Below are 17,657 nucleotides of genomic sequence, written 5' to 3'. Positions count from 1 at the left end.
TCAAACAAAAGACTGAACCAACCATGATCATGAACACAATACACGCCAACTAACTAAGAATCTCGTACTTCAAACACATTACGATTCTTCACAACAATATCATACATGTGCATGGACTTGAGTTTATTGAAGCTCTTGGGGAGAGAGATGAGGTGCACAGTTGATCTTTTATGAAACTGAAAAAGGTCTGGATCATCATAGTACCTTTCCCATCCTAAAGATGTGAGCATCCTTTCAAGAACCTCGTATGATGTGACCACTTGATTCGTGGGAAGGTGCACAAGCACCTTCCCACGAGACGCACCTTGCATGGAGCCAGCACCAGGGTTCTCCACAAGGCGGACCACACCGTTCTTGAACACCCAAACACCAGACATAGTTAACCTTGAGGAAGTGCAGATCAATATATTATGAAAATATTGAAGATGGCAAAATTCATAGGGGTTTGGAGGGTTTTATAGGAAGGCTGCTTAGGTAGGAGCATATATTCTTCCATATCCACGTATATATAAATGTTTATAAAGCTATAAACAATTGTAACTAATAAGGAATTAAGATGATGCATCAGGTTATGGTATATTTTCCTAAAATAAGGCTCCTCACAACATATCTGTGCAATCTACTCCTCACACAATCATGGGAGGCTCGGAGGGTGTGTGAGCCGCACAATCGGCCAGGACACTTAAGTTTCGGAGGCACAAACTTTTTTTAAACATATTACATATATATGTTTTTTGGTATTAAAAATACGGTTATTTGCAATGGTTTATGAGATAATTACATGCTCAGAATGAGTCCTGCTTATAATAAATCGGATCGATAAAAGTTTTATCTATGTACGCTAGCGAATAAAAAATTTTCGCTAAGGCCTACGGGTCTTTTTATTTTGGCTCGGTCGAGGTATTTAAATTTTCGGAGACGCCCCTGCACACAATCATCCAATCTACTCCTAAGGCCATATGTATTGGGGCGAAAAAACAGGCGATAAGGGGCTACAAAATTTTGGAATACCACCCCCAGGCGATAAGTAAGTGTGTGTGTGGTGGGGGGGCACGGGTATTTGTCGCCTCTCATGTTGTTTTGGAAATTATTATTACATTCAAATATGTGAGATATATATATATGACGCCTACAATACCACTACACATCTAAAACAAAAATTCATCATTTGTTGACTGGGCCCATTTTGCTACCACATCACTAAAACAGTAGTATTATGCTATGTGTAGTGGAAGGGTTACAGAATGAGCATTTTGTGCAATGTGGCACACAACCAGCAATTATGGGTTTTGTTTTAAGGGTGTAATGGTGTTTGTAGGCCCATATATATATATATGTGTGTGTGTGTGTGTCTCGCACACACACATTTGAATATAATAATAATTTCTAAAACAACATGAGAGGCGACAAATACTCGGCGCCCCAGTACGTATGGCCTAATTTCAGTTTCCACTGGAACTCGAACCCTCGGCTTTCATAGGAGAGGGCACACCTTAGACGAATCTCATAAGAGATGCTAGGTTAAATAAATTCACCGCATGGCGTGTTTTGGGGCAACATGCACGGTAAATCCACTAGAACTTTGTAGTTGGATGTGCTAACATGAGAGAACTACCATGATAATTTCTTAGGTGGTCGTCGATAACAAATCGGAAAATATCATGGTGGGGTTACGAAGAGTGAGACCGGAATGTCATTTATGCATGTGCATCATTAATTAGTGTCTTATTCTTCTTTCGAAGAAGAGGCGGAGTTTCCAGTTGACGAGAAGGAACCCCCCCCCCCCCCCCGACGGCAAATAATAGCTCATTAGGTTAAGTATTAGACTATTAGGTTTGAGTAATAGTAGTTCTATTTGGTTGGACCCAACCTAATCCAAATACCCAAATATAACATATATTTTCAGCCCCCACAATTTAAATGTTTAAGGTTCACCATTGTTTCGTTAGTAGTCTTGTGTTTCCAAATAAGCGTGGAAGAAAAGATGATAACATGACCCCTCATGCACTGGTAGCGGTTTGTCGAACAAGTATATATATTATTGAATCTACTGATAAGCGATGTAAGGTCATGAACATTAATAGACATAACTCTCTCAAATACTCTAAAACCGTTTTTTATTATAAATTTTTTTTATAAAGATGATAAATGATTGGTTGACGACCCGGTCACAAAATCAAGTAGTTACTTATTACCACAACCCTAAATGACTATCCCAATAGCAAGGTGTGATGTGATGCTCATGTGTTGGATGGCAAATTAATGGATTGGCGAGTAAAGTTTGATTAATCTTAACATGACCTTTATATTTCGTATCAAAGATAAAAAGACTAATTCAAATACATTTTTCACCATGTAATTACTTGAACATGACACGTATAGCTTGATTATCTATAAATAGGTTTGGAAGGTTGCAAATATTTAAATGGCTTTTGCAAGTTAAAGTCACAAAACTACGGATTAACGAAATAATTATTTATATATTTTAATTTCTATTAGCCAAAAGCATGATGTGAACAAATTATACATGGCAACTCAAAACGAATAAACTTACTATTCAAAAGGGGGTTGCGGCACAGCTTATTACCCGTTTGCCTGCCACTCTATTATAATTGTTTTATAATAAATTATAATGAAATGGTTCATTCTTGAAAAAAATATTAATTATTTTGATATCATGCCATGTTAAAGAAAGTTCAAGAGGGATAACTTTAAAAATCTTCCATTCTAATATTATATAACCTATACATTACTTAACGTGCACGCTTTTGTACATTATTTGATAAAATACTTTACATAACTAGAATAGGCTACATCAATTCGTCAAGTAACCACTCACTACAAATTACATTTTCAACAAGGATGTTTGTTGGTTTTGCACAAAGGGAAAGGTTTAATTATAATAATACAAAAGCTAACTAAAAAAATGGCTAAAAATCATTAATTAGGTTAATGGAATATTGTGAAGAGAATAAAGGCCTAAACACTTGCTAATGAGGATCAATCCCTTCTAAACATATACAATATCAGAATGTTTATGGATCACAATTAAGCATAAGCATATCAAAAGGCATATTTAATCTCATAAAGCTTTTTAAGGTGATGTGTGGAAGAATTTTCATAATTATTAGTGTATATATGTGTGTGTACGTGTATTCTTTTTTGCGTCATGTATAAGTTTTTAATACTTTAATTTTTCAATTCTACTTTTTCTTAGGGTTATGCTTCATCATGCAATATGCATTCGCATTCACATGGTATGAAACAATGCTCATACGTAGGGGTGTTCACGGTCCGGTTTTGACGGTTTTTAAGTCAAACCGTGAACCAAACCGTTAGCAACGATTTTTTTTATTAAAAACCGAAACCGAACCGTTGAAATTTGAAACCGAACCAAACCAAACCGTTACTTACGGTTTGGTTTCACGGTTTGAGCTTGTAGAGTCTTAATAACTGATACAAGATGTTCAAAATTTAAAGAGTCATAAAAATGCTTAAAACAAGGTACAACGAACTATCTAACAGTATAGTAGAGAACAAGAGATGGGAGATCGTTAAACTTGAAGCTAAAATTTAATGTTAGATTGTGTTGTACGAAGAAGGAAAAAATTGGGGATTGACACAATTTTGAATTGGTTTTATTAGATGACATATTTTGATAAAAGTCATATATAGTTGATAAAAACCCAACTTGATATTTAGGTAAATATAATTACAATTAGTTAACTAAGCATAATAAATAAAAAATTATAATAATGATCAAATCTTACGGTCCGGTCCGGTTTTATACGGCCGGTTTTTGGTATGAACCGTAAACTAAACCGTTAATTACGGTTTTAAATTTTCAAAACCGACCGACCAAAAGTTAAGAAAAGAAGCCGACCATGAAACCAAACCGGTGACCGGTTTGGACGGTTTCACGGTTTCGAACCGAACCGTGAACACCCCTACTCACACGTATATGCATCCAAACATCCACACAAAAACAATAAACTGACATGTGAATAAACATGTTAGTTTGTATTAAGATTAAACCAAGTGTTGTGAAGGTGGATTGTAGGAGGTGGGCGCCACACCTACCATATCACCCAAATTTCATGTTGAAAACCACAACAGTACAACACCCCCATAGGCCCATGTTATAACCTGAAGCCTTGCTCGTCAACTAAGGCTATGCGTAGTGGGTGTTGATTTGGACGACATTGGACGCGAACACCGCCCCCCCCCCCGGTGATATGTGGGCGATTTGGGGCGAGGGCGAGGTGTTTTCATCGCCTGAAAGAAGAAAATAATATTATTATTATATTATATGTTGTGTGTGTATATATATGTATATGTATATGTATATATGTTGTGTGTATATATATATATGTATATGTATATGTATATATGTTGTGTGTATATATATATATGTATATGTATATATGTTGTGTGGTGATATAGTATATATGTTGTGTGTGTGTATATATATGTATATATGTATATATGTTGTGTGTGTATATATGTATATGCAAAATGAATCCTAGAAACAACCCGAACCAACCGAACCACCCATTCCCTCCTTTCGGTCAACACCATGGTTCGCAAAACCAACCGAACGTGAACTTACAATGGAACCCGATGAACCTAAACCAACCGAGCTATCCGTTTCAATTTACCAACCCGAACCTAAACATGTACGCCAACCGAGCTATATTTTTTTATATGTTTTTAGTTATGTATTTTTTTTGTATTTCTTTTTAATTTTAATGCATTTTTATTTAATTATTTGAAGAAATTGGTTTTTATTTGATTAGTTTAATTATAAAAAGAAAATAATAAAAAATAATACTGTGGGCCCAACTTGTAGCCCCTACACCATTACACCCCAAAAACAAATTAGCCCTCTTTGCTGACTGGACGCCACGTGTCACAATTCGCCCTCATTTGTAGTCCCTCCACTACACATAGCCTGACTAACAACCAAGTGTTGTGGTGTCCAACCCTAACTAAGCCAATCAACTTCTTTTTTATATATATATATTTTAGTTAACTAAGCTTCCTCTATTATACTTGTTTTTACATTGGTTAATTAATACTCCATCCGTCTTTTTGAAAGTGTTCACATTTTCTTTTTAGTTTGTCTTTTTATAAATGTCTACTTTCAAATTTATTAGCTAATTTCCAAGTTTACCATTACACAAATGCAATCATTCAAACTTTCTTAAAATTTGTGTTTTTATATATGTAAGGGCATTATTGTCATTTGTTAAGCAGAAAATACAATCATTCAAACTTTCTTAAATTTTATGTTTTTCAAACCATGACATTTATAGAGTGACGGAGTAAGTATCTAATTGCTTACATGACATTACTTTTTTTTTATTAACTAACCTCTCTACTGTAACACCCCGACCTCTCGTACCACAAATATTGTCTGCTTTGCCCCCGATAAGTTGTCTATCCGGGAACTCACGGCTTTATTTTTTGGTTGTCTAAAAAGAGACTTCCCAGATGGTCACACATCCTAGTACTACCTCACGCCAAGAGTGTTACATCTACAACACTTAATTAGTATTTTTATATTATGTTATTATATTGTATAGAGTATGACACTTTAGGTTTGTTGGGAACATCATGAAGTATTCCATTTGTTTCAAAGATTCAACGCGTACCTAATTTTAGTTCCACATGGGTAATTAATATTACTCCACTATTTACTTACACCTATATGCATGACTGCGTAAGGTACACCCGTGCAATCATTGGCTAGGAATAACATATATATATTTAGAGAGAAAGTTATGATTTGAGAGCATATTATGATAAAGAATATAATCATATATACACTAATTAATTGCCTTTAGCTTTAAATTAAATAAAATATTACTGGAATATGATATACTAAAACTAAAACATGTTTGTAGTAAGTAAAAATTTATGATAAAAAACAATGGAGATTTAGAACTTAGAATATGTTGATACACATTCGCCTAAGAATGATATATAAGTGTATCAACTAGAATGAAGAATCGATAGAAAAATATTATGAGAAGTGCAACACCTTTATAACATTGATGCACCACTTCTCTAACTTTAAAAGTACTCAAGAAAAGTAAGTTCGTCCTATAAACCCCCGAGAATGAATAGAAACGTTAATTGGTTTGTTTAATTTGAAGCACACAAGTCAAATGGGTTATGAAACCTCACGTTCTTCTTATTTATTTGTTCGGTTGTTCCAAATCAATGAATGTCCTTGGACCTTGGTTGTCTGTACTGCACAACAAATTATGTAGTGAAAAATTCAATTTAACTCCCTGTGATATATGGTCGGGAGATGGAATAGCCCCTGAAAACTAATTTGTGCTTGTTGCGCACCTGTGAAATCTGGGCGGGTTTTTTTGGCTCCCTGCAGTGTAATATTATGATCAGAATGCTTCCTGCAGTGTTAATAATTGGTTAAATGACCATTATACCCTTCATCTTCATCTTCATCATTAACATTCAAGAACATCAAGAACATAAACCTAGAAAATCAAGAACATCAAGAGCCCTAACACAAACACAAACTCAAAAAACCAAGAGCATCAAGAACATCATCTCCGTCTAAGAACCCTAACTCATAAATCTTATACAAACACATAAATATCATCATTCAAACACAAACTCATATCTTCATCTTCATTATTCATCATTCATCTTCATCTTCTTCACCCGCAACCCATCACCGCCGCCACCGTAGCCGGAAAATCACGAACACGTTACCGGAAATCAACATACCCACTACTCATATCTTCATCTTCATCACCACCACCCATCTTCTTCACCCGTAACCCATTACTGCCGGAAAATCGATCCCGTCGCCGTAACTTCTAATTCGATCCCGTCGCTTTCACCGTCACCACCGTCGAAAATCGTATTCCGGTCATTAAACATTACAGCCGCCATCCTCTCATGCCTCTCTGCCGGAAAATCGGATTCCGGCCACCGGCTGCCGGAAAATCGGGTTCCGGCCCTTTTCACATCTTCAACCTCCATCATTACATCACTACTCAGCAACTACCATGCGCTACTATTTTTGCTCACCAAAGTGGCATCACCATATTTATTTTCAAAGCTCATCCACACCTTAGATCTAGATCTATGCTTTTTTTTCAAATTCTTGTGTAAAACATATGGGTTTGGGGTGGGAAGTTTTCCGGTGGACGACGACGGCGACGGTGACAACGGGGGAGGGATGAGAGAGTTGAGAAGATGATAATGATGGTTGAGATGATGATAATGATGATGATGAGTTGCTCTAGTATTATTATGATTACTATTATTGTTATTATTATTATTAGATATTATTATTATTATTATTATTATTTGTCTAATTACTAAAGTACCCTCAATCAGGGGCTCATTACACTCAACCAGGGGCTCATATTACAAATTTAAAAAACATATTGTTACAACCTTCGCAAATTAGTTTTCAGGGGCTATTCCATCTCCCGACGATATATCATAGGGAGTCAAATTGGAAATTTCTCAATTATGTATGATAAATGCCCTAAAAATTACAAGAATAGGGGTTTGATTGATTATCTTATATGTTATTTATTTGGACTATTTCTAGTTTTAATTTACAACTAGATGCTTGGTTTTCGCTTGTAAGCTTGATTTTTTGTGAATCCTTCAAAATTTTTATAAAAGTTATTCGATTACTTTAATTCCATATTAAAATGACAAGTTTCTTTTATAACGTGCTCACATAAGTCCGTTTGAAAGACTATATATGTGTATGTGTGTGTGTAAATGATATAAAATATCAATGTTAGGGTAAAAAGTGTAAACACTTGTTTTGTGACCAAAATATAGTAGACTAGGTTAGAACTCGTGTGATACGTGAATGGTTAAGAAAATACAATAAAAAGGTTGAATTTTTTTATTATTTTTATAACATACATGATAGATTCATATTATAATTATCAATTAGCAAAGAAACACAACTAAATTAAACAAAATAAAAAATAAAACCATAACAAAGATACACCAAATATAAGTTTCTTACAAACCATATACATGTATACATATAGAAACTACAAACTAATTAGAGGATAAAATTATTAATCAACACAAAAATCATTAATCAACCTTTATATATATGAAGAAATGTAATAATTATGGTTTCTCAAATGTGGACAAAAGATAAAAGCTTTTTTAATCATGATTTCATGGACATATTTAAAGAAAGCCAAGTATGCTAAAACATGCAACCCAAAGGTGTGAGTATGCCTGAAGGTCTCAAGGATGTTCATTACAAAGGTCACTGATTAACCATTTTCTTCATCTAGTAGGTAACTATGCCTCCTATATACTTGAAATACTTCCATTGTAAGTTTGTAAACTCAGACTTTCGAAAACGATACCCTAGAACCTGGTTCCAAATTTCAAGCTAAACATAAAGGTTTATGTTCTTGTTGAAGGACAAGATGAACCATATGCCCAAATCCAAACTTTAAAATGAAAAATCAGGGGCGGATCTACTCCTACCGGACAGGGGTCGGCCGACCCCTGTGAAAAAAATATAATTAGTGCTATTATAGTATTAAGATCATGATCGGCCCCTGTGAAATTTTGACGCCGATCCGTGTAGAATTTTGAAATCTGACGGGTAATGAAAGAAAAGTAGAAGAAAGAAGATAGTATGGCTGCAAATTATTTTCCAGCTTGTGCATCGGTAGTCAAGACATGCTTAAAAGTGGTTGATCAATGGGAAAGTGTGGTTATTCATCTAAAAAGAGGAAGGGATGAAACTGGGGTTTTATATCTTTTGTTTTCTAAATAGCAGGCGCCATTTAAAAAACTTTGACGACAAAAAGTTAATATCATTTCATCTCAAAGATCAAGTTGATCTGAGAGTTTCTTTCACTATCTTCAAACCTCTTTGTGACAAAGAATCATCACACATAATGTCTAACTTTGTGTAGGTATCACCAATCTAATGTGCATTTTTATAAAAACATAATATATATTGAAAAGTGAGAAAATAGTTCCGCTTGCTTGTATTTACAATACGATGTGAGTCAACAATTAAAAGAGAAAAGAAAAAAAACAATTTCATATACTTGTTTTTGAACGGCAATGGGTCTCACCAAACCCAAATAATTTTTAAACCGGATTATAACATATCATTTATTTATAAAACACTTTCATTATCAAATCCTAAGTATATTATTAATTTCCTTACAATAAATAAAATTATAATCCGAAAAAGTATATAAATATTATAAATGAATAATGTGAAGCAACCCTGTCCCCGTGATACGTGGATAAAAATTTGCTATTGAATAAATATGATATTACCTAGTTTCTACGTGTGTATGAAATTGTTTTTTTTTAACGACAAGTATATTAAAAAAAGCAACAAGAAGCTGCATAGAGTTAACAAATCTAACAGACAATACAAGGAAAACGAGGTGTACACCCCAAAGGAATGTCCATCCAACAGACTCAGTGAACCAACTAAGACTAAAAAAGGCCATCCCTCTTTTGGTTGGCTACGAGCTATCTGCCTACATTGAAGGTAGAAATATTCTTGATGGCCACTTGATTGTCAATGAGGTTATTTCTTGGGTCAAGAGCTGCCATAAAAAATGTATGTTGCTAAAGGTAGATTTTGACAAAGCTTTTACTCAATAAATTGGCAATATTTGGACTCTGTTATGGCTCAAACGTGGTCATGGAGGGTTTAAACGTGGTCATGAAATCGGTCATTAGCAACAACCTGTTAAAGGGTGTGCAGTTGCCAAACAACGGCCCGGTTATAACTCATGTCATGTATGCGGATGACGTCATGTTTATTTCCGATTGGAATGCGGTCGATACGATAAATTTAGCTCGTATTTTGCGGTGTTTTCACCTGGCCTCCGGTTTGAAAGTCAATTTTAACAAGAGCAAGGTATATGGGATTGGTGCAACTAATTCTGAGGTACGAAATATGGCAAGGATCATTCATTGTGAACTGGCTTCCCTCCCTTTCACGTTTCTCGGATTGCCGGTAGGCTCGAATATGGGTCTCTCAAAAAATTGGAGGCCTGCTATCGACCGGGTTAAGAAAAAACTTAACCTCTGGAAGGCAAACTCGTTGTCTTTTGGAGGAAGGCTTACGCTTATAAAATCCGTCCTGGGGAGCTTGCCGTTATATTTTCTTTCGATGTTTCACGCTCCTCTTAAATCTATTGATGAAATTGAAAAACTTAGGAGAAGATTCTTATGGGGCGGTATCGGCGACAAACGGAAAATTAATTGGGTTGCCTGGGACATCGTAGTGAAGCCTAAAAGGTTTGGTGGTTTAGGCGTCGGCTGTCTCAAAACGATGAATTTGGCCCTTCTCGCTAAATGGTGGTGGCGGTGGAGAACAGAAAAAAATCACTTGTGGGTAAATCGTGTGAAATCTATTCACTTCACCCGGTTTCCGCTAGATGGTCAATGGTTTCCGCTAGATGGTCAATTGGCGAAACAGTCCATTCGTGGACCTTGGCAAAACATCACAAAGATCGGTAAAAAATTCGATGATCTCGGGATCGACTTGAAGGGAACGTTCGTCAGACAGGTCGGGACGGGTAACTCGACTTGTTTTTGGCTGGGTGTGTGGCTAGGGAAATTCACGTTGAAGGATCTCTTCCCGAAACTCTAAAAATTGGTTATCAAGAAAAGTTGTTTGGTTAGTGACTTGGTTTCCTCAAATGCTACTGGGTGTGTGTCTGTGGCTTTTAAATGGTTCAAACCCAACTTTCACATAAGGAATTGTCAGATTTAAATGATCTCAATGAGATGGTTGGAATGTTTTCATTCAACAAAGGCGAGGAGGATGGAATGGTGACACTTCTGGCACGTTCACGGTTCATGCTATGAGACGGATCATGGCAGACGCCATTTACGGTGATGGTGTTCTGATTTGTGAGTGGGAAACTTGGGTGCCGATAAAAATTAATTGTTTTGTTTGGAGGATGCTTCAAAACAAAATCCTAGTAGCACCTAATTTAGTTGCTAGAGGATTGTCGTTGACTTCTAGCGACTGTCGGGTTTGTGTTTCGGTGGTTGAATCGACGACACACGTCTTCTTGGAATGTCCCAGGGCTAAGGCGATCTGGAGATTAGTCTCAGTTTGGAGCGGCTGGGATTTTACCACTCTTTCGAGCAACTTTTGACTGTCTCGGAGGAACCGCAGAGAAAAACGGAAAGGCGTTTACTGATTGCAAACATATATTCTTCTTTGTGGTTCATTTGGAAACAAAGGAACGAAAGGGTGTTTAACACTCGGACATTATCTACCGGCTTCTCAGTTGAAGAAATAAAAAGAAGTTTATTCGGGTGGTTCAAACTTAGGTCCAAGTACAATGAAGTTGACTGGTCAATCTGGGTTAATTCTCCATCGTCGTGTCTTAAGGATTGAGTACCCAGTTGATTAAATAGGAGTTGGTTCATTGGGTCTGTTGGATGGACATTCCTTTGGGTGTACGCCTCGTTTTCCTTGTATTGTCTGTTAGATTTGTTAACTCTATGCAGCTTCTTGTTGCTTTTTTTTAATATACTTGTCGTTCAAAAAAAAAAAAACAATTTCATACACACGTAGAAACTAAGTAATATCATATTTATTCAATAACAAATTTTTATCCACGTATTACGGGGACGGGGTTGCTTTACATTATTTGTTTATAATATTTATATACTTTTTCTGATTATAATTTTATTTATTGTAAGGAAATTAATAATATACTTAGGATTTGATAATGAAAGTGTTTTATAAATAAATGATATATTATAATCCGGTTTAAAAATTATTTAGGTTTGGTGAGACCCATGATTCGTTAATTTTTTTTACTATAAAATTGTTGCTAAATTATAAATAATATTTTTTTTTAAAAAAAAATCGGATGCTAATATTTAGTATATCCCTATTTTATAGGATTTTCATATCATATATTTGGTAAGATTAATTATTAATTTAATGGGATGTTATAACTCGTTTAATGACTATCTGGGTTTTGTGAGACTCATACCCGTGAATTCGGGTCAAATGCATGAAAAACCTCCATTTACAAATACAGCAATCTGGTGGCATGAGAGAATGTAAGGAGATTTCGTTTATATATCTTTAAGACTAGTTTGATCCTCCCGTGTTACGAGGGTTTATTTAAGTTTATGTTTTTAATCGTTTTGCTATTTTATAATGATTTATTTTATTTTTAACTTAGTTATGTTTTAATTTAATACATATATATTAGTTTGTTATTATATTTTTTAGCGTTTGGGTATTTTTAATTGAGATGTGTATTTTTTTTTAGATTTTAAACGAACAAACATAAACGAACACGAGCCTGTTGATATTTTTAAATGAATAAACATGAACACAAATATTTGTCTAATGAAAAAGGGTACGTTGATGTAGTTGACGATGGTGGGTAGTATCGGAAGTTAACCGACGATGGAGATGATAGACCAACGATATAGTGTTTACCAATAAATAAGATCTTATAACCCATTTGAGGGCTATTAGAGTTTGGTAAGACCCATAACCCATGGAATTTATTCTTTGATGATTAAGGGATTATTTTCAAAAATAAATGAGATTTTATAAACAGTTTAAGGGTTATCCGGGTTTAGTGAGACCCATGGCCCGCGAAAATTATTGTTTGATTATGAAATAGTTTCACAAATTAATGAGATGTTAAAACCCATTTAAAGACTATTTGGGTTTGGTAAGACCCATACCCACGATTTCGGGTCAAATGCATGAGAAACTTTCATTTATAAATCAAACAATCTGGTGGCTCTAGAAAATGGGGGAAACACCTGAGATGTAAGATTTATGGTAGACAATTATATAGATAGTTAGATTTAAGATTAAGATTTCTTGTATATAAGTATACAGTGTGTTCATTCAACATCACAAATTAGATTTTAACAGTATAAATTATAATGCATTATAATACAAGAAATCAAGGGTCTTCATGGTTTCGATTAGAAGATCTTAGAAGAGTTTTGAAGTCAAGGGTCCAAGTCTGTCTCAAGAAGACCACGTGCAAACATTTTTTAGTGAAACGTTTTCCGGAAAACAAACACATTGCATGTCTAAACATCTGCGCGCGGTCTGTGCGGCACAGAGAAAAAAGGCCAGGAAGAGTTTCTGAGGAAAAACAAACACCCCCTTACTCATATCGTTGACCCTAATCCATATTTTTCATTTTCATCATACACCTACGAATGTTATAAGCAAAGTATATAATTGTAGTGTGAAAACGTGTGATATAAAGCTAACTTCTTTTAAGTACCATTCAGAGATGGACTCTTAACCATTCAGACTTAATGTTCCTCTTAAGTATTAAGAGAGAATGAACAATTGTATAGTATAATTATGGCCCGACTCCATTTTCTTCATTTGGTCTAAAGAATTCATCTTCTTGAACTAAATTGGTTATCAATTCGTGTTCTACCAGTTGACTCGATCCTTGCCAACATTAACAACATGGACTTTCAATTGACTCGCTTCAATGTCAACCTTACCAACATTACAAACATGCTTTCCACCTGCCCCACATCCTTCTCAACATCTGCAATTTCATCATGGTTGTAACATGACTGCTAACGTGCAAAACAAATCATGTAAATAGATTAAACAACAAACTATATATATTTAACATACCCTGAAATTAGAAGTACTGCAAACATTACATTATCCCGTATGACAAATATAAACTACACAACTAATCAATAAAAACAAACACAAACACAAACAAAGAACAACAACCAACTAATTCCTAATACAATCTTGAATCATGTTACTTATTTGGTTTTAATTATTGCAAACTCATCTTTCTTGTTCATCATGTTCAACATAGCATGGATTACCTTTTCACAATTGGAAGAAATGGGATCATGAACCCAATTTAGCCATCCACAATGAACACATAATCAACCTAAAATTGAACTTACACAACACAACAATCATAAAAGTTAACTAATTTCACACTTACACATCACATGAATCATAAAATCTAACAAATTTAGCACTTACACAACACAAAAACCGTCGACCCGGATTTGCTTCGGTCCTGAAAATCCGGTAAAAAGCCGCCGCACCACAAAAGCATCACACCAATTTGATCTACGATTGTGTGGCAGATGAAGAAAAATATATTAAGATATTAGGACTCCAATTTGATCTACGAGGGATCGACAGATAAAAACGAGGTCAACTGGGTGGTTCGACGGTGTAATATTGAAGGTTTGGGGGTAGTAATGGCCTTTCAACACATCTTCACGGGTCAAGCGACAGTCAATAAACGGCATGGGTCTAGCTATGCCCACCTAAAACCTAGGATAACACATCACTTAATTTAAAAATGAGACATGTATAGTGACTCCATAAAACACATGAACACATATCATAGTATTCTCTTATGATTATTCTGAGGCCATGGGGTATATTCTAACCCCTACATAGGTTAAAGTGACATGACACTTTAAAGATGGATTAAACCACTCCCCACTTGTGTTAAGTGTGTTAAAAAGGCCTATGAGTTAAGCTTTTAACGGGTTAAAATGAACAATATGTATTAATTACTAATTGATTTGTTATATTAATTATGTGTTAAATGAATTAAACCATTTCCTTTTAATGACATAGAGTGAAAGAGAGAAAAATAATGATGTGGAGCTTATGTGGAATCAAGATGAGTTAAAATATACCCCATAGCCAGAAGTACAATTTTATTTGGGTCATCATAATTACAATTTCCTAGTTAAAAGATACATTTATTTAATTATTATATTCATACCAAGATCAAGTTTCCTTAACCAGATACACTAAACGACACCGTTGAACGACTTACTATTATTATGTTATGTATGTAATGTATGTTCTAATAACTCGTTGCAGCAATTCCATTCCATAATAATCGGAAGAAAAAATCCCAAACAAATCAATCGTTTGTTGGATTAAACCAATCCCTCAATCAATTGAATCCCCAATCAATCAATCAAAATTCGACCCATGAAAAACCCTAATTGGCCCATCAACAACAATATTATTATTATTATTATTAATATAAATAATAATCATAAGTGAGAGTTATTGTTGATGCATGAACAATATCATCATAATCATAATCCTCTTTTTGGATCTGAATTGGTATCTTGGGCTCGCTGCTACAGCTTTCGCGCTTATCTGTGCCTTGATTTACTCACTCAAGACTGCAGCCGCTAACTACTTATTCATTCACCATTCTGATAATAATAATAATAATATTAACACCATTGGGTCTCGTTCGATGCCGGGTCTTGTTGCTACCAGTGATCCCTGTGTGGTTTGTGGCAGCTTGACCACCAAACATTGTTCTCGCTGTAAAGCCGTTCGATATTGGTATTCAATAAGTTTTTATTTTTATGGGTTCTTGAGGTTGTATGGTGTTAAAGATTGTTAATTTGTCTTTGTGTTTGTTAAAGTTTTGATTTTTATGGGTTCTTGAGGCTGTATGGTATTGAAAGTTGTTAATTTGTGTTTGTGTTTGTTAAAGTTTTGATTTTTATGGGTTCTTGAGGTTGTATGGTATTGAAAACTGTTAATTTGTGTATGTGTTTGTTAAAGTTTTGATATTATGGTTCTTGGGTTTGTGTTGTATTGAAAATTGTTTATTTGTGTTTGTGTTTGTTAAAGTTTTGATTTTTATGGGTTCTCGGGTTTGTATGATATTGAAAGTAGTTAATTTGTGTTTGGGTTTATTAAAGTTTTGATTTTTATGGGTTCTTGAGGTTGTATGGTATTGAAAAGTGTTAATTTGTGTTTGGGTTTGTTAAAATTTTGATTTTTATGGGTTCTTGGGTTTGTATGGTGTGGGTTATGACTAATACAGCTGCAGGGTTGGGTTTATATTGAGGTAGTTGAAATTAAAAGGCTTTAGTTATTTATTGAAAAGATTATTAGATGTCCCTTTATCACAATCTGTATGAACACTGTTTTTTATTGGATGATACTGGTATCGAAAAACGTTTGTTTGTGTTTGTGTTTGTTAAAGTTTTGATTTTTATGTGTTCTTGAGGTTATATGATGTGGTTTCTGAGTAATACAGCTTCAGGGTTGGGTGTGTTTTGAGGGGTAGTTAAAATTTAAAGGCCTTAATTGTTGTTGAAAAAAATTATTGGATAACCCTTGATCGTAATCTGTATGAACTATGAACATTATTTATATATATTGGGCGATGCAAAGATTATACCCCTAAACGTTAATTTATCTTTATGTTTGTTAAAGTTTATATTTTTTATGTGTTTCTTGAGATGTATGATATGGTTTCTGACTAATACAGCTGCAGGGTTAGGTTTATTTTGAGGTAGTTAGAGTTAAAAGGCCTTAATTATTTGTTGAAAAGATTATTCAATACCCCTTCATCACAAATCTCTATGAACATTATATTTTAGGATGATGCAAGATTATACCCCTAAATATTTTTGTATGAGGCACTTTGGTGATATAGTCTGCTCTGTTGTAAATTTAAATAAAAAATAAAAAAAATTCTTGAGTTTATATGATTTGATTTCTGACTAATACAACTATAGGGTTTGGTTTATTTTGAGGTAGTTAAGCTCTGTTGAATTTATAAAAGCCCTTATTTTTTCACTGAAAAGATCTGTAGATATCCCTTGATCACAATCTCTATGAACATTTTTTTTATGTATGGAAAATCAATGATGTCTTATTGGATGATGCTAGATTTTACCTCTAAATATTGTTATAGATGAGGCACTTTGGTGGATAGTCTGTTGTTGTAAAGTTTTTATTTTTATGTTTTGTTTAGTTTATATGATATGAATTCTGGCAAATACAGCTACAGGGTTGGATTTGTTTTGAGGTAGTTAAATTCTGTTGAATTTATTAAAAGCCATTATTTTTTCATTGAAAAGATCTTTATACACTCTTGATCACAATCTCTTATGAACATTATATTTTTATTGGATGATACAAGATTATGCCCTAAAGATTGTTTATCTAAAGCTTTTTTGGTGATATAGTCTGGTCTGTTGTGAAAGATTTTGACTTTCTTTAATGTTTTGTGACATTGTGTTTATCGTTATGTGAAGTGTTGTTTCTATATTTTGGTTTTAATTTTTTGTATTCTATATTTCAGTTCAGAATCATGTCAAAGGTCTCATTGGAAATTTGGGCACAAGGAAAAATGTGAAGATTTTCGGCTGTCCGGAGAAGAAACTCTACCGCGGGTGCGGTAGCTCCCGGGACCAGTAATTCTTCACAGATAAAGAAGGTCAAGATTGGTTATTGTTGTCTGCATTTGTTGGTTTAAATTGATTTACAATAAATGATTTTAATGTTGGGTTGAATATTTTCTGGTTCAGGTTCTTTTTCCTTATGACAAGTTTTGTGGAGCTGTTTAACTGGAGGAATCAAGGGTTTCCTCCTTGCGGGCTTCTGAATTGTGGAAACAGGTGTCTTTTTATGGCTGTTATTATCCATTTACTTTCTTGTGTTCATGTTTTTTTATAAACTCTGATGATTTTTTTTTTCATTTAACAGCTGTTTTACAATGTTTAGCATACACTCGACCACTTGCTGCCTATTTGCTTGAGGAAGGCCATAGGAGGGAATGTAATTACTTCTCTCTCTCTCTCTCATCTTCATA

At 34.4% G+C, this 17,657-nt stretch overlaps 1 protein-coding gene and 1 long non-coding RNA gene across 2 annotated transcripts; one reads left to right on the top strand and one right to left on the bottom strand.

The window, feature by feature from the left end:
• Window positions 1-16: 16 nt before the first annotated feature.
• On the bottom strand, window positions 17-599 carry LOC143607869 (flowering-promoting factor 1-like protein 3). Its single transcript, XM_077083152.1, has one exon. It carries the CDS (start codon window positions 375-377, stop codon window positions 54-56), a length of 324 nt encoding a protein of 107 aa, XP_076939267.1. The 5' UTR covers window positions 378-599; the 3' UTR covers window positions 17-53.
• A 14,228-nt stretch (window positions 600-14,827) lies between these two features.
• LOC143607870 (uncharacterized) lies at window positions 14,828-17,461 on the top strand. Its single transcript, XR_013149078.1, has 3 exons — window positions 14,828-15,388; window positions 17,148-17,282; window positions 17,374-17,461. It is a non-coding gene; the product is annotated as an uncharacterized LOC143607870 (long non-coding RNA).
• Window positions 17,462-17,657: the final 196 nt, after the last annotated feature.

Source organism: Bidens hawaiensis, unplaced genomic scaffold (genome assembly GCF_021521415.1).
Source record: "Bidens hawaiensis isolate Kalapana, Puna unplaced genomic scaffold, B.hawaiensis_p1.1 tig00088415_1, whole genome shotgun sequence".
NCBI classification, from domain to species: domain Eukaryota; kingdom Viridiplantae; phylum Streptophyta; class Magnoliopsida; order Asterales; family Asteraceae; genus Bidens; species Bidens hawaiensis.
The sequence above is the reverse complement of the archived record's forward strand: the minus strand, read 5'-3'. Positions and strand labels throughout refer to the sequence as shown.

Excerpts from the sequence above, each read along its gene's own strand:
- LOC143607869 (XM_077083152.1), bottom strand. The coding sequence starts at position 377 with ATGTCTGGTGTTTGGGTGTTCAAGAACGGTGTGGTCCGCCTTGTGGAG.